The sequence below is a fragment of the Macaca nemestrina genome, chromosome 5 (assembly GCF_043159975.1).
Source record: "Macaca nemestrina isolate mMacNem1 chromosome 5, mMacNem.hap1, whole genome shotgun sequence".
In the NCBI taxonomy this organism is placed as follows: Eukaryota; Metazoa; Chordata; class Mammalia; order Primates; family Cercopithecidae; genus Macaca; species Macaca nemestrina.
Genome location: NC_092129.1, coordinates 96,271,820 through 96,296,182, shown reverse-complemented (window position 1 = coordinate 96,296,182; position 24,363 = coordinate 96,271,820). Strand labels below are relative to the sequence as shown.

Genomic DNA, 24,363 nt, shown 5'->3' with positions numbered 1-24,363 from the left:
TAGAACTGAAAATCCATGTTTAAATAAAAAACATAGGGAGAAAGTAAAAATTACTGAATATGCTCAACACAGCGCTAATCTTAAAAGGAAAGAGAGGCTTACATTGTGCTAACTTAATGGCAAAATAAAAAAAAAATCCCCCAGATGGCATTAGTAACCTAAGAAGAAGCAAACCACTCTATAAATGCCTGTATTCTTCTGAAACACTGAACCAGAGGCTGATCTTTTGTCCACTTAATTCCAAAATTTGTACTCCAAGAATAGAGGAGAACTCCCAAATGCTCTAAAATTCTCCAACACATTTTTATAATGCAACTGCACAAATGACAATAACACCAACATCATTTTGTGGAGTGCTGACTTTGTGCTTTACATACGTCATCTCACCGAATCCCCACAACCACCCTCTCATTCAGGTAGGCAGTACTACTTCTGTTCCCGTCTTCAAATAAAGACACCCAGGCCTAGGAGAGGTTAACAGATCAAGGTCAACAAGTAGCCAAGCTAAGATTTGATCCGGAGTCTTTTTTCCCTCCTAAAGCTCTCAACTCATTGTAACCACTGTGCCATACTGTCTGCCACAGTTGGGGATGCCAAAGAGAAATGTGATTTGCAGTCTTCATTTTTCAGTCTTCTGGAATGACTGCCCTCTTGACTCATCCATTTCACAAAGCGCATCAAACTGAAAGGCTCAGAACACTTGCAGACATTCTCATTCTTTGGAAATGCCACAGCCACTCAGTCAGTGGAACGGGACAGCACCATCAATGGGATCGCAAAGATACAAATTTCCCTGTGAATGCTGGTGCCGCCTCTCTTTGGTGTTTCTTCTAGCCACAAACAGACACGTTATCACTTACTGTGGTTGCATTCGACTCAGCAGCCAGATGCAGGGGAGTTTTTACTTGGTTAACTGTCCCTCCAACATCTGTGTCTACAGAAGGTACTACAGGGCAGGCGTGCGCTCACCCTTGTCCCTTCTCCCTCCCCCATCCAAACACACAAAAAGTTTTCCAATCTCTAGGGCAACACCATTAAGATATCCTTTCCTTGCTGTGCTATGAGTTTACAAGAAAGAACTTTCTAACAATAAGCCAAGAAGATGGAAGTTGTAAAATCACATTTCAAATAACGCAATTCCTTTTTAAAAAAGATTCAAGGGTTTCATGCTTCTTTCTTCCTTCCATCAACACATTTTGTTTATGTATGAGTTGGATCTTTCTTCCTTCAGAAGGGAAAAGTGCTGATAAACTGTCATGTGTAGACAAACAACGCAAAAACTTGGTTGCCTTTTGCTATTTAAACAGAGAAAAATTATTTCCCAATATACCACTTACCAGACAGATGCAAAGATGTGGGCAAGCCAGTCATCAGAATTAACAGAGTGATTTTGCTTGCACTACATATTCTGATTTGTATGACTCTTATTTTTAGCCATGCACAAAGGGCAATAAATGGAAAATCTTATTCTAACCGCTACTTTTTCTGGGCCACCCACACTGCCCCACCTACCGCACAACTTCACAAATGTAAAAAAACCCAGCCCAGGGTTTGTCCTAACAAGGGATGCAAAGTGGCTAAAATGTGTGACATTTTTTCCAGTTAGTGTTTGTACTTTCATTTTTTTTTTCTGTCTCAGGACTTTCAGGGAAAACAATGTTGACTTACCAATGGGCATTTTCAAAGACTCTACGTTGGTATGTCAGTCAGTGTACAGACAACGTGATTCGCAAGGCACGGGCACCACCCTGCCATGAACCACATCTCAGCCAATCTTCCGCAAAGAAATGTACCCAAAAACTTTTCTGTAAATTCGGGAAGGTGATCCACACCTTCCAAATTTTGTTTTGAAACAATGATGGTATTTTGAAAGTTATTCAAATTAACAAAAGTGATATCAGAAACATAAACATTTCTAAAACAGAGCGGGCTGTGAGGAGTGATTTTGCCAAACTTAAGTCAGTAGCACTTGACTTATATCTGCTTTTAGTCTGCAATGGCACCACGCTTACTAAGGCACAGAATCCCCATGCTGTCCCTTTCCTTTTGTGCATTTTTTCTTTCTGTACATCTTAACCACACTTCTCCACCTGATAACCTGAAGCTTATCAAGCATCAATTCACACATGGATATCACTGTGGATTGAAGCATCTGATATTTAGAGATAACCATCTTGATGGCAAATAATAAAAACAAAATTGACGAAGAGGATGTTTGCTAGGGGCACAGAGAAGATAGAAATGAGAGTCTATTTTTGATTACTGTCTTTCCAGACTTTTAATAAAAAGTTATTATAGTCTCAGGATACCAATTAAAATGATTGTTCCTCTGAGCCCTCTGCAAACCACAACAGCAAACATATGCAGGTAACAATTAACAATTAATGTTTAAAAGTCTAGTTCAACAAAATCACCAGAATCATTAGGAAACAAAGGGAGTCAACTCTGAGAAAGGCATCTTTACCTGTGTGCCTGCTCATTATCCAGAAACTAGAGGAAATGTTCTTTCATCGTCTGGTAGTTAGCACATACCCTGCAGAGCTAACACCGTCTTCGTGCGCGGTACTCGAGCAGCTCTGATGAGATGTCTCAGAAAATCTTTTTTGGGTGATAGTCCACTATCATCAGAACTTCTGACTTGTGTTGTAAAAACACAGGCAATTAAGTATTACACAAAGTGGGTCATACGCCACTGAGACAACCACACCGCCCCCAAATCAGACTCCAAATGACTGTGCTGTGACAAGGTAGGAGGGGTCTGAACACAGCGAAAGCAAAACTTTTATGTGGTGAGGAGCATTTTAGTTTTCACTGGTTTAGGTTAGAGAAAGTTAATCTCAATGTCAACTACAAAGCCAACAAACTTTTAGTGTGTTCTTGAATTTATATGACAAATGCTGGCTGTTCATGTAATGGGAAATTCAGATCCAATGTCATAAACAGTCTGAGGGACAGTCTCAGGCTTAAATGACATGCCCATCACTAAACAAGTGAGCCCTGTGACTCAGTGAAGGAAGGTGGCCAAATCGAAAGTAAAGATAAAGAACTAAATTCTCATTATCCACATTAGCATCTCCTTCTCCAAAGGAGGATCAAAGTACTGTATACCACTCCCTCACACCTGTACCCAACCAGGGCATTCAATACAATCGCGGATGCTACCCAAACACCCTTCAACTGCTGTAGGAAAAAGGTCAAATGTAGTTACCTAAATTGAGCACATTCATTCATCTATCACTGAAGAGCCACAGAAATATTAATTCGATACACACTGAGTCCCTATTATATACAAAGACACAGAGGACATGAAGGGATGCTCTCAAAGTCACTGCTTTCAAGGAACTTAAGAGTCCTGTACAGGGGATGATAAAATCTAGATATAACCAATGTCAAAGACAGAGTTTTTCTCTTTTTTTAAACAAACAAAATCCCTTCTAGCAGCTGCTTACTAAATACTTCCTATTCTACTGACATGAGGTTTGTAGATGACAATTCTACCACATTTCTCGATGAATCTTTTAACAATTCCTTAAAATTTCCCTCGGGTTTCTTTCAGTGCTCAAAGCCCTTCCTAACCTTGGCCAAGCATTAGGATTCATCCTAACCCGAAGGCCTAGTACTCTCCAAAGGGAAGCACAGAGATACCAGCACAACTCAAGGAGCTATAAAATCACACCACAGCAATCTGAAGAGATGCGTCTTTGAAGGGGGATAAAGGATGCAAAGTTAAAGGAAAACTCTGTTCACAGCACAAGAAGACATATATTTGAATGAAATTTTGTTATCAAAATTATAAAATCAGAATTTGATTGGAGTCCACATTGTTTGGATTGTGAATGGGGAATGGGAGGATCTGGCTAATTCAACCTTTCCCGTTTCTCCCAAATTGCCTTATAGTATAGTGATTACTAATTTCTAAATAATCACAACACAATCAGTTGATCTAACACCAAAACCACCTTGCACATAACTGAATCTTCCTTTATGATTCCAGAGGCCCACTAGGATCTTACAGGGCCACTCGGTATTATTTTGACTGACAGGAGGTAGAAATGAAAATACTGGTTGATAGGAATTTCCACCCGATAAAGATACTAGTGAGTCCACACAGGTATCTGTTCTTGTAAGAGCTGATTAATATAATCAGAAGGGAGAAAAAAAGCAATGAGATCACTGTCCTATAAGATAACACTTAAAGTCATCATTCCTAAGTGCCACCAGCTTGTAGGATGTGATCAGTCCAGAGCACTGCTTGTAAATTTGAAATTAGTTAACTAGTTGAAAAAAGTCTGGAAAAATACATAAAAGTATGAGTTAACAGGTAGGTTATATTTGGGCAGCCAGAATATAGGTAATTTACCTCTACTTTTATTCAATTTTCTGCTATTTTATAAATTATGTAGAATACATGTATCACTTTGATAGTAAGGAAAACAAAGCTACTTCTGCTTAGATAAAAGAAAACAATTATTTTCTGATTCTGGTTCTGTCTAGAAATCAAGAACACTTCATCAATAAGTTTCTGACACTTTCTGTCAAGAAATCAAGAACCCAGCATACTAATCTGAACTGAACTGATAACAAATAAGGCATGGAATACAGGAAAAATATGCTAGAAATAACAGCTTATAGCTTCTAGTTAAGTACCGCAAGGACTCTAAAAATCTCGCTATCCTGCAAAGCTTTGTAAATACTGTTCTGGGGCAGAAGAGCAGAAGTGCTTTTCCTCCTCATGTCGCACAGTTTATGCAACTTCCAGCTGCCACAAGTCTGCAGGCGCCACACTCTTAGAAGATCTATCTAATGGGACATCCTTGGAAAAACATGCTGCAATGCCCTGGGTTAAATCCGGGCTCAAAGAGAGGCATCATTTCACTAGTGACAGGTGCATCCAAAAAAGAGCACACAAACCATTTCTTAAAAATCAACAGATTGGAAACTATTAGAATAAATTGATAAACCATTTGTGCTACAACTGATGTCACTGGGTAGGCGGCTTTATAATAAAACATAGATTATTTGGAGACTCATGACTCACAGGGAATTATCATTTGAAATTTTTGACTTACATATTAAAGTATATAACCATGCCAGTAACATCACTCCTCTCTGTACCATTAGCAGAGAATGAAAATTAATTTTGATGATCTCTTGAGCAGAACATAATCTGAATGTGAAACGGAATGTTACAAATAATCATATAATAGGTTTTTTTTTTTTTTTTAAAAGAAACAGAATTGGCTTCAAAAGTACGCTGTTCGTTTCCAATGATTATAGGAGCTAAATATACAGGTTCATAAAATGATTTCATATATTAGTTTTAAAACCAGTAATATCACAACTTTTAGAGTGCTTAACATAAACAGAACATTTAACATTTAACCTCTGGCACTGGAAAGGTGGTAAAAGTCAAAACTTGCAGTTTCTTGAGAAGAATAAAAATGAATGGTATATTGTTCTATCGCCAGTCAATATTTTTAGATTATTATTAAAGCATGGAAATAGGTACACTAAAACCTCAGTTAATTAGACTAGAATATTTATTATTATTTTGATTTTCTGGTTAATTGACAACTAGAAAATGCTTTTTGTTGAAGGTTTTCCAAAGCAGTTTTTCCTCTTTATAAAACATCTAACCATTCTCAATGATTCAGCAGGTCAGTGTCATCAGCTACAAGTATCCTCCAGGGTTTACACCCCACCTTTACTCAAAACCAAAGCTATCTTGTTTTCTTCATCACTGAAAAAGGGAAGTGTGGTATGTGCGGTAGGGTGGGGTGTGTGGGAGGGAAGGGCAGGGGGTGGGGAAGTATGAAGGTTAGCTAATTCAGTGTTCTGGCTAGTTGGGTTCCAGGTAGCAAAGCCATCAGTAAACATAAATTCAATGTCTGGAACCAGGCACATCTGATTCCTGTGAATGATGAGACAAGGAGACAAGGAGATCCCACCAGGGTCTGTTTTTGTTGGTCTTCTCTACCTTATGTCATTTTATCTCGGTGATGGCTGGTTTGATGTTCTTCTCTGGGGAAAATCTGTGTCAGTGTGTCTGTACAAAAATTATGGTCTGTGAACTCATTGTGTCGGGGGGGGAGTTTATTTTGATTAGATTCCATATCCATGCCTTTTCAACTCAAGCTTAGGGTGGCTGTCAAAGATGAATAAGTCCTTACTTTCCTCTCCCTTAGACTTGCTGACCTGAATTTTTTCCTCTACAAAAACCTTTAATTCCAGGTTTTTTTTTTTTTTTTTTGTATCTTGGCAGCTCCCCATGGCAACTGACTCAGAAACCTCTTTTCCTTTGCCCTGTTTTCCAATACCTAAGTGAAAAGCATGAAGAGTTTCTTTCTAAGCAGGTTTGGAAAGTCTGGCATGAGAATGAGTGGACTGATTTATATATATTGTACTTTAACAAATTCATTTTACCTCTTTTCAGTTACACCTTTTCCTTAAGCCAAATTATGTATAATGGTTCTGCTATAGGGCCTCTGTAATAGACTATATATATACTGGTATCTTAAGGAGAAAGTAGGATAATTTAGGATAGCAGTGTCTGAACTTCTTGAAACCATGGATCCTTATATACGACTCTTCAGGAATTCTAATCCCTGGCCAGCCCTAGGGGTAGAGGGTGAAGGGAGTGAAGACGACCTGAATAAAGTATGGCTACTAGGCCCCATAAAACTGTTGATTGTTTTTCAAGGCCAAATTTCTAGAAATGTAGAATAAAAGGCAAAAGCCAAAAAAAGTAGGGCACAATGGACTAACCTAGTGAATTCCATCCTGTGTGTTCCTCACAGGACTACAGGCCACTCACTAACCTGTCTGTGACTTACCAGTACCGTAATACCTGTAAGTACAGAGATTTGGTGATGGGGGATAAATCCTGCTTCACTTGGAGAATGTAAAACAGGCATCATAATCATCATAGGCCCTACAGTGGGAGAACTATCTGTTGTGGATTTCCTCTCAAAGCTTTCATTTTCTACTGTGCTGGAATCTACAGCAAGTCTGCATTCCCTGGTTCCTGCCGACATGTCCACCTCCGCTGATTAAGACCCTTCAGGAGCCACAGTCAGGTACACAGCTCCGGGACTCTCTCCATGCCAGTGCTCTGTGCATGGACTGGTTTACAAACACCCATCTGGAGGAAATGGAGCAGCCCCACTGCTGAAGCATGGGTGGCTTACACTTTCCTTCGCCCCAGTGAAGCAGGTCTTCTAGATGTGTAAATGGCATTTTAGTAGAGACCACAGTTGTTTAAGGCAAATTCCCTTGATGGCTTCTGACAACTGTGTCTTTACTCTGATAGGAAACTCATTCCTGGGACTGAAGTATATACCATTCAGTGGATCCCTTACCTTTGTTGTCTTCTAAGGGCTGCCCAAAGAGTAGTGTGAGAGAGAGGTGTGAGAGGGAGGTGTGAGAGACATAATGATTGGTTCTTCCTGCACCCTCACGAACTGCAGCATCCCTATCAAGCACTAGCTAGTGATTCTGCGCAGCATTCTTAGAAGGAAAGCTTTAAAAATTATGGTAAAATATATACAACATAAAATTTACCATTTTACCCATTTTTAAGTGTGCATTTCAGTGGCATTAAATACATTCACATTGCTGTGCAACTATCATTTTCATTCATCTCCAGAACTCTCCAATCTTCCCAAACTGATACTTAATATCCATTGAACAACAACTTTCAATTTTTCCATCCTCCCATCCCCTGGCAACCACCATTCTACTTTCTGACTCTGTAAATCTGACAGTTCTAGGTACCTCATATAAACGGGATATTTAATATTTGCTTTTTTGTGTCTGGATTATTTCACTTGGCATCTTCAAGGTTCCTCCACACGGTTAGCGTGTGTCAGAATTTCATCTTTTTAAAGGCTGAATAATATTCCACTGTATGTATTAATATATACCACATTTTGTTTATCGATTTTCTGTTGATGGACACCTGGGTTGTATCCACCTCTGGCTACTGTGAATAATGCTGCTATGAATACGGGTGTACACACATCTATCTGCTCAAATCCCTACTTTCACTTCTTTTGGAATATACCCAGAAGTGGAATTGCTGGATCACTTGGTAATCCTGTTTAATTTTTTTTGAGGAATTGCCATACTGTTTAGTATTTAATTTTTTAAATTCATAAGCTTTATCTTAAAGAGCAGTTTTAGGTTCACAGTAAAACTGAGCAGAAAGTACAGAAGTTTCCCACATGCCCCCTGTCGCCCTCTGCCCCACAAGATTCAGTTTTATACTCACTCCGTGACTGAACGCTATGTCCAAAGCTATGGGGAGTGATCCAGGCAGGTCCTGCCAGATCCAGCAGGAGCCTGAAGCCATGATTCACCTAAGGAGTCACAACAACTTCTTTCCTTCCTGACCTGTAGACAGGAAACTGACTGACAGCAAAGGTCATCCCACAGGAACACTGGATGTGCAAACGTGGAGATCTGCAGAGTGGTAGAGCAGGAGAGGGCACTAAGGGGCATTTGACCCGACCTGCTTCTTTCACGTTATGGTGAAGATGCCTCATAAACTGATAACCTTCCTTCCAGGAATGCAGGGCAGAATGACTAGTGCTTGTTGGAGATGGTGTATTTTTGAGGGTGGAGTAATAATAATTACATCACTCACAACTCTGTCAGCCCTAATCCCAGCCCTGTTACCCTTTGGACAGCCCCCAGAAGGCATCTCTGGGTTAATTCCATTATAGATCACTTTTAACACTTACTGGTTTTTGTCTTATTTTTCTGATATTGTGGGTTTTATTTTAAACATTTTAACATACACCTACTGTACATTTAAGTCTATATCCAGGATTTTTGACTCTATTAATGTTGAGGCAATACATATGTTCTTTCATTACATATTTGCTTGGCAACTGCTTTATTAACAGTGATTATTCTCAACTCCAGAGTTATAATAAGAGAACTGAAAATCCTAAGTGCTACTTTGAATGATAACATCTACCATATCCAAGTAAAATGTTATAAACCACAGTGCTTATCCACAGGTTTAAAATGCCCAGAAATTTCTCAAATGTTTCCTGGGCAGTATGATTCATACTATTTTTATACTCACATCGACTCAGTGAAACAAAAGAAAAAATGCTGTTTAAAACTCCTACAGTCAAAGCTCAGAAATATACAATGCATATATCTATTCACAGGTACACATGTACATTTGTATGTATGCTTACATGTGTCCAAATGTGCATTTGTTTAGTCAAACTTTTCCACTTTTTTCTATTAACATGGAATAAATTGTTCTTGTCCTCAGCAGTTAGGCAATGGGCCTATTTGAAAGCTAACACCACAACATGATGATTCACAAAGTTTTTCAGTCTTGAGAACTTAAAATCTCACAACACCTGGACTTCCTGGCTTGGGTTATTCACTGGAGCTGTGCTTCCCTTCCCAGGTGTGTTTTTTTTTTTTTATTTTTAACTTTTGTGGGTATACAGTAGGTGTGTATATTTGCGAGGTACATGAGATGTTTTGACACAGGCATGCAATATGAAATGAGCACATCATGGAGAATGGGGTAATCATCCCCTCAGGCATTTATCCTTTGAGTTACAAACAATCCACTTATACTCCTTATTACAAAATGTGAGTTATTATTGACTATAGTCACTCTACTATACTGTCAAATAGTAGGTCATATTCATTCTTTCTTTTTTTTTTTTTTGTACCTATTAACCATCCTGCCTCCACGCCCTGCCTCCAGCCCCCACTACCCTTCCTGGCTTACGGTAGCTATCCTTCTACCCTCTATGTCCAGGAGTTCAAATTTGATTTTTAGATCCCATAAGTGAGAACATGTGATGTTTGTCTTTCTGTCCCACATGTGTTTTGTAAATCAAATCACATTTAAGTGTGTGAGGGGAGGGATAATGCTATGATGACTCACTCTGAAAGGGAACAATGTATTTCCCAACTCAGGGGAAAAAAGATTTTTGAGTATGTCTAAAAGCATGATGAGCACACCTGCAAAAGGACTGTAGCTGTTGTTTTAGCCTAATAACAGTACTATTAGTCACACTTGTTGAAAACTAGGGACAAAGAATGGCTGGTACTAGCAACTCTGGGGTAAAGCTGGCACAGAATAATGGCATCTGCTGGGCTGGACTTCCAAATGTGAAGGTGCTAAGTGAACCTTAAAACTCTTTTCTGAGACACAGTGTATTAAGCAAAGCATTAAATTTCTTAATTTAATGCTATTTATCACTCAAGTATATACAGTTTTCTATCTTTTTTATCCTTTCAAGCACATGAGTTAAAACAGTGATTCTCAAATTGGGGTCCCTGGACCAGCTGCATCAGCCTCACTTGGAAACTTGTTAGAAAAGCAAATTCCTAGCCTGTACCAGAGCTACTGAATCAGAAATCTGGGCATGAGGTCCAGCAAGCTGTACTTCAACAAGCCCTCCAGGTGATTCTGGTTCAAGCTGAAATTTAAGAGCCACTGAGTTAAGGAACCACCAATACACAGATTCCAACCTTTGCTCCTTTGCTCAATGATAACTCTCCAGTTCCTTTGTTTAAAAAAAAAAAAAAAAAAAAAAAGGGAATTCATGTGTGCTTGGGCTGTTTGTTACTATCACCTAAGAAAATATTTATTATTGTTTAGTTAAGGAATATAAACCTGGTCAAAACTTACATGTAATTTTTCCAGGTCCTGTGCTGGCTTCGAGTCTTAGGATGCAGGGAACTGGGCGAAGGGAGAGATGAGAAGGCTCCGGCAATCCATTCAGACATGGACCCCAAAGTTTTGTGGGGCAACCTTTTGACAGGTCAGTGAGTGTCCACCTAATTGGGTAGGAAAAGTTGTTCATTAGCAGATGAAAGTATGCATGTGAATGTTTCCCCCTCCCTCCTGCTATCTCGCCATACTCCGTTCTGCTTGTTATGATCTCACACAACTGTCTGCGCCTCTGGCTGTGGGCCTCTTGACCAATCCTCATGAACAGAATATGACACCACAGCCCGTGGTATAAACGCCTGGGCTCTGCCTGGTAGAAGCCCTATTCCTTGAGGTATCTCCTTTAGGCAAGCAGCCCTCACGAGGGGCTCTCCTGAATCCAAATGCAGCCTAGGAGATAGCTCCGTGTCCAGTAAGTTATCATCTTCTCTATTTCATCTCACGTTTTCTATCAGCAAATCAGAACACCTTGGTTTAAAAGACACATGTGGCCATTGTAAATACAAGATATTCAGGAAGCAAATAATTACTTTAAGAATTCTGACTGAAATGAGATGATTCCCTGATGCCTCAAATGTGTTTCGTAGAACTTATTGCAGAACATTTGAAACATACAGAAAAATAAAGAAAAAAATAAAGATCAATGGTAACCTTGACACCGATAAATCACTAATGATGTTGTGTTGTATGAGTCCAAAACTCCTTTACCGAAACTCTTGGGGCCAGATATGTTTCAGAATTCAGAATTTTTTGGATTTTAGAGAGTATTACAGTGCAGCTACCATTTATTACATTATTATCTTGTGAGAGTATGGAGCAGCACCCTATAATATTAAACATTAAATATTTCTGCACAAAAATAGATGCATATTCTTATTAAGTGGGGGTAAAATAGAGCCTCACATTAGTTCAGGCCAGGTTTTCCTACCAAAGAAGTTACTGAAAATAAAACAAAACACAACCCCTTTTGATTTCTGAAAACTTTTGGATTTGGAATTAGAGATAAGGGATTGTGGACCAGTATTCTTTTAAGATACATGTACATACTCAGAGTATTGTTTCTACTTTTTCATTCAATTCTGAAATAAAATGTGAGTTATATCGATATGAGTATTTCCCCAAGTTATTAAAATTATTCAAAACATGTTTTTTAAAGTTCATGTGTATTATATCCCATAGAAATATATCTTATGTATTTATTTCCCTCATTTTTGGAATTGCAGATTGTTTTTTTCTTTGTTATTGTAAATAACACTTTAGGGGACGTTTCTGAATATCTGATTGTCTAAACTTCTGAACATTTTCTTACGCAGGTTCCTAGAAAAGGAATTATTGCATGAAAGGGCATAAACATTGAGAGTCTTGATTTTCTAGAAAGGTTGCACCAATTTATATTTTTTCCAGCAGCATAAATGCCTGGTTAATTACGAACCTTATCATAGACAGAGAAAAATACACTTGCTCCTCACGCAACTTAACAAAATTCTAATCAATCATGACCAAATGTAAGAGATTTTATTTATGTTTTCCTAACACAGAAGATAGTGAACAGCTTGCTGTTTTTCACATAACAAGAGAGAAATGGAGTTAATTTAAGTTTACCATCAAATGACCCTCATTAAGCCAGACTGAGTTAGACGTGGACAGTGGGGGAGCGGTGACTTGTCCATCGAGTCTTCACATGGAAAAGCATGTGAGAGAATTCAGAAATAATTCACATAACATCATGAGAAGAAAAACAACTGCTTATTTGTGGGTTGATAATTCAGCTTCTAGAGTAGTGAGGCCTTGTATTTCCCTTCCTTCTGGTGTTTTCCTATTTCTTGGACATTTTGCTGTTCCTCAGCATGGCATCAGAAAGCAGAAAAATATGCGAAGACAAAATCAAATCAGAATAGCTAATAATAATGGCTAACCCTTATGCATGATTACAGTGTGTCCACTCCAATGCCAGGTCCTTGTATGCATTATCTCATTTAACGCCAAGTGCATTGGTATCAAAACTGGTGGCTGGCAAGTTTGAAAGTATGTGCTCACTCGTTGGTCCTCCTTATGCCCCAATAAGTTTGTAGGAATTTGAGCTTCAGAATTTCAAAGATCTATTCAAGCCTAGTGTCTCATTACTATGTTGACTCCAAGTCTAGCTATAAATCACAAGCTTGATCTTTCCACTTTTTGGTCAGTACCATCTATAGCATCTAAACGAAGCAGAGAAAGTCTAAGAAAATTCTAGACAATAGTAAGCCCTTTGAAAGTCCTATATTGACATGGGGAAGGCTACAGCTCTTTGAGCACAATAGAGAAGGATGAGGTGAGAGTGTTATATAACACAAAACAGGTTATACATGGAGAAATACGTGAAGACACAGATAAAATACACACTTGAAAAAAGAAACATACAAACCCATTCTTCCCAAATGTGGCTACGAATTAGGAATGCTAAAGCAGGTCTTACAGCACCAGGTTATTTTAGATTTATAGCTTTTCCTAGTAATCTTTCTTTCTCTTTCCCCTTTATGTATATTTAACCTTACAGGATAATTGGTGTAGAGAATGCCACAATTTTCATATGCTAATAAAAGCAAATTGAAGTGGTTTGTTATATTAAATGAAATAACCTCACTCTTTAACTGATGTATAAACTCAATTTCTGCACCCACTAATAATATAAGATGGTTATGGTTTGAGGAGAGGGGGAGAAAAATTTCAATCTTATTTTGGGAGTGAGTTAAATTGATCATTCCGAACAATCTTATGTAAAAATAAGGACTGTTTCTATCAAAATGATCAAAAGACCAAAGAGAAGTGGACCATTTCCTTCACTGTGGCTTTACTTCATAATGTAAGCATCATTTTCCTGATAATTAGGTGTCAAAGCAGGTAGAATAGCTAATAAATGATTTTTCTTTGCCACATTCAGGTATATGACTAAGTTTTTAAGCAGACCAGAGCTACAGGGTGTGAAAAATAAAATGGGAATAGAAGAAATAACCCCTCAAAGAGTATACTTTGCTTTTTCCAAAGGGCCTAACTGCTTCAGGGGAAATACAAAAAACAAACCACCATTAATAACACAAACGATTACCGGATGCTCCTTGATACTCAAACTGTACAACTATCATTGTAAAGCTAATTACAAATTTGGATTCTCTCATTTTAAAAATATATTCAAAGCAACCCACTTCTGTTTCAATGCTGAACCAAAGTCTGTGCAATTGGCACACTGTCAAAGTAAAAAAATACATATGTATATATATATACACACATTGCATCATTTGCACTTGAACAAAGTTATTACTTTCAATGTCACTAAATCCTGAACTGCAAAACACCGCAAGCTAAAAGCAAGTATTGCCACATGGTATATTAGCTTACATTTACAAAAGAGTTTATAGTTTTCCAAGCCACAGAGATACAGAGTTTCCCACTCACAGTAGCTTTGTTATGCTGGGCACCCCACTCACTGCCTCGGAGCCTACTATCTCTCGCAGGTTCTTGTGGGGATCACATGAGAATGTATACAGAGTGTTTTTTTTTGTTTTTTTTTTTTGCAGATTATAAGACATACATAAAATATTAGGTATCTTTTTTTTTTTAGCTAAACAACTCTGAGGCATAAAGATATTAATCGCCATTTCATAGTTCAGGAAAAGAACACAAGAAGATGTAACAAAAAAAAGTGCTAAGTTAGAAGATCTGTTTTATTTCTAAATTGGCTATAAACTAGCTGTCTGACTCTCTGGGTCTTGATTTCTTCAGTAAAATGAAGAGGTTGGATGAAATGACTTTAAGGTCTTCTGGAAGCCAATGGATCTGTGATGTAGGACATGGCCATGGTAGTGATGGGAGTGCCTTAGGAAGTAATCCCTCCTGGAGGCCAAGGAACCATGAGGTCAAAGGTAGCATCCATCAGTCTGAGGCCTGCAGTGCTGGCACAGAGTCCTTGAGCAGCCCCCAACTCCCAGAGATGAGCTAGACATTAACTAACTCATTTTTGCTGGACTGAGGGGAGGTTGGTGAAATCCTAAAGGAATGGCCAGGGCCTCTTGGGCATTGGAAGGAAATACCAAAGAAACTTAAGCTAGCAGGTCTTTATTAACTGGTACAAGTATTTTATAACATTAACAACTGGTATAGCCAAATAAGTATATACCCGCTGTCAGTCTTGCTAACAGTTTTACTGTTGTTTGTCTATCAGTCTCAAAGAGACGGCCACCACGGAGGGCCAACCACCTTGCTCGGCTAAGTTCCTACAGTGTGGAGGGGAGATGTGTAAGAGGGGCTCTTTTTGGTATTATAATGAGTGCACATTAGGGTCACATGGGAATTTTACTTTAAAAAGACACTAATTTAGGCCTCTACTACTGCTATTCTGCTAGCATTGTCTAACACAACTTTCTGTAATGATGGAAATATTCAATATCTCTGCTGTCCAATATGGCAGCCACATGAGGATACTGAGCACTTGAAAAGTACCTAGTGAGAATGAGGAACTGAATTTTTAACTTCAATCCATTTAAATCAACTGAATTTAAATAGCTACATATCATTAGTGGTTACCTGATTGGATAGTGCAGCCCTAGGTGGCTTCACATATTAGTTTTCTTGGATCTATTTCAAACCCCAGAAACCCACAAGACAATACCCAATATAGTCCTTCAGTAGGGATTCACTGCCCTTCTCCTATGTGCTGGGCAATGTTTAGGTGTCTCAAAACCATGGTGAATAAGAGTACCATGGACACTTCCTGCCTTCTGGCATTTTGCCGCTAGATTGGTTTCCAAAGACCTCACAAAATCTTGAAGTGGCTCACCAGACTGCTCTTAGGAAAAGGTGGGTGATGAGATATGGTAATGCTACACTAAGCATGAAAGCACTGCTTTTTCATTTCTTCGTATTTACTGTTAGAGAAGTTGGGGGAAAGTTTAAAAAGAGGTATCTGAATGGTTACTATTCATTCGCTTACAAGTAAAGTAACATATCCCAGATATGGGAAATTATCTGTAGGTAATTACCTCTTGCATAATCTTAAACTTACTTAAAAAGAAAAGTCAGAGGAACCGCATTCTTAAGCTAAGAAAAGTCAATGGTATTCAATTACAGCAACAGCCATACAAAAGTACAAGTGGGTCTCCAGCTGCAAACGGTGGGCAAGGGAACGTTCATTCCGATTAGCTGTGAAATGATCAGGTTTTCTAGAAGGTACTTTTTGTATAAGTAAGGCTGACTGAATTCTTTATCCCAACTCAACTCTTAGCTAGGATTTTCTTAGTGGCTTTAATGGGATTTGATGAGGAAAACCCCATTTGCCTGTCCCTAGGAAACTACAGGTGAAAGTATTTTTATTTACATTACCAATCTAATACCAACAAAATAATTTCTAAGAAACACAAAAGTGGTTTAATGATCTGATTTCCAATGTTGCTCTCAATGTCCTCCTGTTGTCAATTCTCTCCTATCCTAATCACCTCTTCCTACCTTAATTGGAATCTGGAGTGATACAAAAAACATAAAACACGATATTCGGAACTGGTTTACACTCTTGTTTGAACCTGAATCCAGGTTTGCCTAACCTTCAAGGACAGGACACTGCATGTTAGGATACAGAATTTTTAAGCCAATTCCCTCCACTGTATTAAGATTATCACTTGAGGTGAAAAACTTACCAAATAAAACAACCTGATTTTGCTCAGCATCCCAATGGGATCATGTTCAGCATGTCAATGAGAATGACACCAGTCAGCCAATCTTTCGAGCTTCACAATGCCACTTCCGGTTCCCCTGCCCTAAGTCAGACTTTTGATTTTTAGTGCTAATAAGTGATTCTTCCACATCTATACACACACACACACACACACACACACACACACACACACACAAACACACACACAAAAACTTACTTTTTTTCCCTCTGGATTGAGTAGAAAGACAATTTAATACAATGGTCAGAAAACAAAATGACACTTCAAAACTTAGTTCTAAAAATCCAAATTGCATTTAGAGACCATTATCTGCTTTTTAAAAAGGTCAAATCTCAAATGTTCAGCTGGTTCCAGGCTATATAAAAATATTACTCAAAATCTGATGACAGTTTTTGTAACAAACATCTAGAGAGTGGCCCTGAAATCCTTATTTATATTCAGAAACACTAAATGGAGTAGTCACGCGCCATTTTATGGCTGAAGGGGTTCAAAAAGAAAGAGGTCAATTGATGTTAATTTTCTGGAAATTCAGAGATGAAGTTTTTTTTTTTTAAACTCTTATCTTTCAAACAGAATTTAAACAGACACTTGTATAAGGCAGAACCCCTTTGAACCATAGATCTTGTGGCTTTTGTATTTTATTCTACTGGCATGGAAAGGTGATGAAAGAAAATGTGCTTTTTGCTGCAACAGAGAAAGAAGTGGGGAGGGAGATGCAGTTTTTTCAGACAGGATGGAGAAAATTAATTGAGATTAAACAGCTCTGAAAGTTTCCACTTCAACATTTCAGGTTCTGGGACTCTAGTTGAAGAACCAAAGCTAGAAAATTCACTTATTTGACATTCAAGGTGTTTAAGTTCCCAAATACAGCAAAGAGGTTATCAGATTTTCACTTACAACATAAAAGGATGGTGCAAGCAGAAGTACTTGCCACCAACAAGCCAGAAAAAAGAAAAAGTGTGAAAGAAATGTGTTGAAAGTACATAATTTGAAATAATTCTTGGATTTCTGCAGATTTTATACATAAAAATTGAAGTACTAGACTGTATTGATACATCATCACCATCATCATCATCATCTCCACCACCACCATCATCATCTGAAAATACCTATTTGCTAGGAACTGTGCTAGAAATTTTACAGGTATTATTAGCCTATCTGGTTCATGAGAGAACCCTGATTCAGAGAGGCAAAGTGCTTTGCTTAAGGTCACACTGCTGGAGATGGGACAACATGCAATCTGAATCCAAGCTGCCCTGTCAAGGCTACCTCCTTCCCTGTACAACACTGCCTTCCTCCATAATGTGGGGAGACTACATCCTTCTCCTGCGAAGGAAACATGACCACTTTCCCATGTGCTACCAGTAAAACATGAAAGTAAACTGACAAGCCTGCAGCTACCACAACAATTTAACTATTTGTATAAAGAGTTGATTAGCTTATTAGTACTAAAATGGTTATAGTTTCATAAAGCATAATTTCTTACTTGTTACACTTCAGTGTCGTTTCTGTCCCTTGACTATGTAAAGCCCCTGCCTGGTCTTGCCACCTGCTTCTCTCTCTGCCTAGAATTCCCTCCCACAACCCTTAGCCATGCTGGTTACTTCTCCTTCACTAGGTCTAGTTCAAATATGTCACCGGCAGAGACACTGTCCTTAATGCGCTCTGCCCTCTCCCAAACAGCTAGGCATTGTCCTCTTGTTTCCATCAAGGGATAATCAAAATCCACATGTTTATTTAGTGTATAATTACCTGTCTTCTCTCTCGGTCCACGTAAGACCCACAGTGGCAGGAAACTAGCTTCACTTGCTCTCCACTGATACCCGACACTTGGAAAAGTGCCTAGCACAAACTTGAATGAATGGATACACCAATACATGAATGAAGACCAAGTGTTTGCACAGTGCAGTGACAGGTACACACAGAGGGACCAGAGGAGACACATTGCCCTGGGGATCTGCCTGCTGTTGCTGGCCCTGGAGTCCTAGGCCAGAGTTCATCCGCTCCCAGCTCAAACCCTGCCTGGAGACTGAGCATACATCTGCCCTCAGCCCTCCTCTCCTGCTGCACTTCCTGACATAGCCTCTTCTTCCCCAACAGTGGCTCTTCCTCACATGATGAGCTCAGTTTCTGTCCCTGGATCGAATCTCTACATTCCACCATTCACCTTGTATAAAAATCAATCATGCTTACTCCTCCTGTGGTCACACACCCTTCAGAGAATCTGGGGCCATGGCCTTGGGTTCCACCATAACCATAACCATGTGGCACTGTCAGGGCCGACTCCAGGCTTGCTGCATCCCTAACCCAGTCCAACAGCCAGTGCCAGGCTCTTTCCCAGCCTTCTGTCCTGAGCTACCTCACTTCTTTCTGTTGTCTGCCCTCTCTTTCCATGTCTAAGCTCATGGATGACTCTTGGCAGGCTGGGGAAGAGAAAGAATGTGGAGCAGAGGAGAGAGAAAGTCAGAAGCAACAGAAGCTGCTGTGTGTCCACATGGGAAGCCCGTGGACTACATCTGTCCATGAGAATTTTCATAGTGTTCTGCAGATTTCTTTTTTTTTTAACAGTGAATTTAAACTATGGACCAGCAGAGCTGAAAGGGACCTTGGAGATCACTGAGTCCCACTGTCTCACTATACTGTTGAACCAGTGTGTGAGTAATGGGCCAAGGAGGAAGAAGGCAGCATTTGTTGAGGGCTTAACATCTGCTTCGGAATACAGGGTCCCAGGTCCCAGACCCAGTGAGTGGCAGAGTGAGGACCATGCAATGCTTAAATACGCACTTCCATCCCATATACACTTTGCCCTACGACTTACATATTCACACCACGTGTGGGAAAGGCTTGGCATTTACCACATAAAGATACTTGGAATTCTTGCCTCAAAGGGTAAGTGGGTTTTCCTTCTGTATTAGCCGATATACTTTTAGAAAATTATAGTAAAATATCCAAAACGTAAAATTTACCACTTTAGTCAGTTTTAAGTATATAGTTCAGTGGCACCAACACATTTGTTTTGTTGTACAACCTTCACCAGTATCCATCCAATCATTTTTAAAGTGAGTATTTTCTAAAACTATACATCCAAAATGAGAGTGAAGGAAACAAAAAAGTAGAAAGAAAAGACAGGTAGAAAATAAACTTTTGGGCATGCATTTCAGCTGACAAAAGCCTTTCATACGAATTAGGTTCTCTGTGACATATTCATTATTTTCCTAGTCATGAAACGGGAACTGTGAGACACCACGTGAAAAGTCGGCTTTTATTGTTTCTCTAGGTTCTATACTAGTTGTATCCGCTTACAAAAATGTTATACAACCCAGTACATCACAGCCTTCCACGCCTCCTCCATAAAAGGACAAGTAAAATAGTATTTCTTGGAAAGACAGGCATTTACCAATGCACTGCATCTAGATGGAGCTGTCTCCATCATTCTAGTCTGTTTCTAAACAGGGTTTTAAAGTCTTGGCACAGAGCACAAAGAATGTCCCTTAGCTATTCAGCATTTAGTTCAGCTCCACAATATATTTAGCAGGATTTCTTCGCTCCCCTTCCCTTCTTGGTTTAATGACCTCAAATGTACCAACATCCTGTCTTACCTAATCCCCTAACAAGTTCTATCAAATGCCAGGACAGAATCAGACAGCACTGAGGCGGTGAGATCATTCACTAAGAATTCATTTTTATTCCAAAAATTAGGAGTGCCAGACCATTTAACACAATCTATCACACAGCCAGAAAATTAGCCTAGCGCTTTAAGAGAAACATTTAAATAACTTTTAAATATCTTCTTCCTGACATAGATTCTTTAAAAACCTGAAGACTCTCTCTCCAGAAGAGGCACAGACACAAAACATTTCCACATGACAGCAAGAGTTCAGGACTCTTTGAAGACGATGTAGGTCCCCTAAGAATCCATAAACCTCAGGTTAAAATCTCCTGTAAAAGAACTCTAAGACTTTACTTTGTCCACAAGCCCCTGCACTGGATCCTTATCCATGGAGCATCCAGGGTAACTTCTTCTGGTGCCACTTTTGTCTCTGGATGAGAAACGACTTATTTCAGCTTCACGAACATCGCTACGTGGCTTCTGGTCCAACTGACTGTCAACACAGCTGGGCCTCTCCCCAATTCAGCGGCTACTCTGGGAACATTCATTTCTCTTACTGGTCCATGACATGCTTGCTCTATCCCAGTGTTAGGTTTTGCTTTGCAATTTGCCATCTTGGATCCTGTGGTCCCTTCTGTCTTCCCGTCACTTTCCTTGTTGGTCCTTGTGGCACTTTTGTTTTAAAAATTAAACTTTTTTTTTTTTTAATCATAAAAGCAACAGCTTCCCGTTTGCATTTAAGTCCTTTGTTTTTTCTCCAAAAGCATACTTCAGCCTTCATACCTTTGTTCTTGGGAAGACTTTGCCCACCTCTCTAAGTAGCAGGTCCTGAAACTCTCTGTTCACTTCAGGACAGGGTTTCTCCTCCAGGAGCAGTGTGGGGCAGTGAGTTAGGAAAAAGCCTAAAGTCAGAGAGACCCAGGTCTAATCCCAACATAGTAGCTGACTTTGGCCAAGCAATTTGAACAAAGGCTCAATTTCCTGATGCGAACAAATAAGGAAGATAAAGCCAACTTATACTTTTATTTTTTTTTAGACAGGGTCTTGCTCTGTCACCCAGGCTGGAGTACAGTGGTGTGATCATAGCTCACTACATCTTCGAACTCCTGGGCTAAAGCGATCCTCCGGCCTCAGCCTCCTAAGTGGCTGGGACTACAGGTGTGTGTCCTTAAAACTGGCTATGTTTTGTTTTCGTTTCTTAAGGAAGACTAAGAGAGCTGATATGTTCATAGCTTCTGAAACACAGAAGGTATCTAGTAAATGGTGATGATCATTTCATTCCCTTCTAACTCTTCACATATGGGATTCAGCATACATTTTATATTTTACAAGCAACTCCTGCTGCTTTCTATTAGGTGGCCACGACCACTTATGTTTCGAGCCTTAGGCATTTTTTAACAGGTTTATTGAGATATAATTAGCATATCATACAATTCATACCTTTAAAGTATACAATTCAATGTTTTTTAGTATATTCACAGAGCTGTGCGACCATCGCCACTACCTAATATCAGAACATTTCCATCATCCAAAAAAGAAACCCTATACCCATAGCAGTTACTCTTCATTTCCTTTCCCCTTCAACCCTTGGCAACCACCAATCTACTTTCTGTTTCTATGGATTTTGCTATTCTACAAATTTTGTATAAATGGAATCTCATATTATGAGGCCTTTTGTGTCTGGCTTCTTTCACTTTACCATATTTTCAGGGTTCACCCTTGATGTAGCAAATGTCAATACTTCATTCCTTTTTATGGCTGCATAATAATCAATTGTATTCATATACCACATTCTGTATATCCATTTATCAGCTGATGGATACTTGGACTGTTTCCACATTTTAGCTATTATGAATAATGCTGCCAAGAACATTTTTGTACGGTTAGACATATTTGGACACATTTTCAATTTACTTGGATATATACCTGGAAGTGAAATCGCTGGGAGGGATGGTTAATTTTATGTGCTAATTTGACTAGGCCACCATATCAAGACACGTGGTCAAACATGTTTGGATGTCGTTACAAAGGTGTTTTTTAGATAAGATTAACATTTACATCAGTAGTCTTTGAATAAAGCAGATTACTCTCCATGAGGTGGGCCTCATCCAATAGTTGAAGACCTTAAGAAAAAAGACTGACCTCTCCCGAGAAGAAGGAATACTGACAGCAGACTCCCTTTGAACTCAAACTGCAACATCAACTCTTCTCTGGGTCTACAGCCTGCTGGCCTACCTTGCAAACTTTGAACTTGCCAGTCTCCTCAATCATGTAAGCCAATTCTTTAAAATAAATCTGTCCCCTTCCTCTCTCTCTCTACACACACACACACACACACACACACACACACACACACACTCTCTCTCTCTCTCTCTCTCTCTCTCTCTCTCTCTACTGGTTGTATTCTCTGAAGAACCCTAACTAATACACTGGGACAAATGGTAACTCTGTATTTAACATTTTGAGGAACTGCTAAACTGTTTTCCAAAATGACTGTAGCAGGACAATTCCACCAGCAATGTATAAGGGTTCCAATTTCTCCACATCCTCACCAACACTTATCACTGTCTTTTAGACTTTAACCATCCTAGTGGGGGTAAAGTGGTAACTCATAATCTTGATTGCACTTCCCTAATGACTAATGATGCTGAACATCTTTTCATTCACTTATTGGCCATTTGTATATCTTTTTCTGAGAAATGCATATTTTAATTGTCCATTACTTGTCTGGGTTATCTTTTGAGCACTGAGCTGTAAGAATTCTTTATATACTCTGGATACAAATCCTTTGTCAGATACATGATTTGTAAGTATTTTCTCCCATCTGTGGACCATCTTTTCACTTTCTTAATGGTTTCCTTTAAGCATGAAGTTTATAATTTTATGAAGTCCCATTTATCTAATTTTTCTTTGGTCTTTTGTACTTGTGGTATTATATCTAAGAATCCACTGCCTAATGCAAGGTCACAAAAATGTATCCCTATATTTTCTTCTAAGAGTTTTAGAATTTTTGCTTATATTTATTTTTCTGATCCATTTTGAGTTAATTTTTGTATACGGTGTAAGGTATAAAGTGCAAGTTCATTCTTGTGTGTGTAAATATCCAGTTGTCCTGGCACTATATGATGAAAAGACTATTCTTTCCTCATCAAATTGTTATGGAACCCTTGTTGAAAACTTAGAGTATACATGTACTGTATTGAAGACTACACTGTCTCATAGGATGTTTTGAAAAAAGGAAGTGTGAGTCCTCCAATTTTGTTCCTCTTTTGCAAGATTGTTTTAGCTATTCTGGGTTCCTTGCATTTCCATATGAATTTTAAAATCAGCCTGTCAATTTCTGCAAAAATGCTGCAACTTTGATAGGGATTATGTTGACTATATAGGTTTGGATAGTTTTGCCATCTTAACAAGTCTTCTGATCTATGAACATTGGATGTCTTTCCATATATTTATGTTTCCTTAATTTCTTTCTATAGCATTCTGTAGTTTTCAGTGTTCAAGTCTTGCACTTCTATTTCTTAAATTTATTCCTGAACATTTAATTATTTTTGACACTTTGTAAATGGAATTGTTTTTGTAATTTCATTTTTCTTGCTAGTGTACAGAAATTGATTTTTGTAGACTGAACTTTAATCCTGCAAAATTGATGATCTTGTTTATTATTCATTCTAACAGGCTTTTATTGTGTGTAGTTTATTTTTTCTTTTAATGAATTGCAGTCAAGTATTTTTAAGTATTTTGAATCACAGGAAGATCCTGGCACATAAACCCATGACTTAAACTTTACTATATATATAAAGAGCTCATACTATTTTTTGTCCCCTTCTTGTGGCATTGGGTAATGATCCTGCTTTTGGGTTATAGTCTTGGTGGCATTCCTACTGCCACTGACAGCCCATATAATGATCTGAAAAGTTCCTGGGACTCCAGGATACATGGTGAGACATGAATCTATTTTCCATAGAAGTGGTATTATAAAAAGAGGTCAGGTTTCCAGCCTATCCCTAAAGTCTGTTTAAAGGGGTATCATTCAGTGAAGATGCCACAGGGTCTGGCCTCACCATTCTCGAAGGGAATCTAAAGGGTTTGTTTTAATGGGAAACCACACTCTAAAGGAGTTTTGAATGAAACTTTCAAAAAGTGCCTTCCTGGGCGGGGCATGGTGGCTCACGCCTGTAATCCCAGCACTTTGGGAGGCCGAGGCCATCGAATCACCTGAGGTCAGGAGTTCAAGACCAGCCTGGCCAACATGGTGAAACCCCATCTCTACTAAACATACAAACAATTAGCTGGGCATGATGGTGTGTGCCTGTAATCCCAGCTACTCGGGAGGA

At 38.9% G+C, this 24,363-nt stretch overlaps 1 protein-coding gene across 12 annotated transcripts in view; it reads right to left on the bottom strand.

The window, feature by feature from the left end:
* The window catches only part of LOC105496587 (BTB domain and CNC homolog 2), a 368,815-nt gene that overhangs the window by 148,322 nt on the left and 196,130 nt on the right, over window positions 1-24,363 (bottom strand). For 8 of the 12 annotated variants that reach the window (XM_071096719.1, XM_071096716.1, XM_071096715.1 and 5 more), the window contains one exon: window positions 10,673-10,821. The exons of 2 other annotated variants lie outside the window; for them this stretch is intronic. Coding sequence is in view for 1 of the 10 variants with exons in the window: in XM_011767153.3 (XP_011765455.1) it covers window positions 2,465-2,480 (16 nt within the window). In the remaining 9 variants the exon portion in view is untranslated. 2 more of the 12 variants (XM_011767153.3, XM_011767157.3) reach the window with 1 other exon arrangement.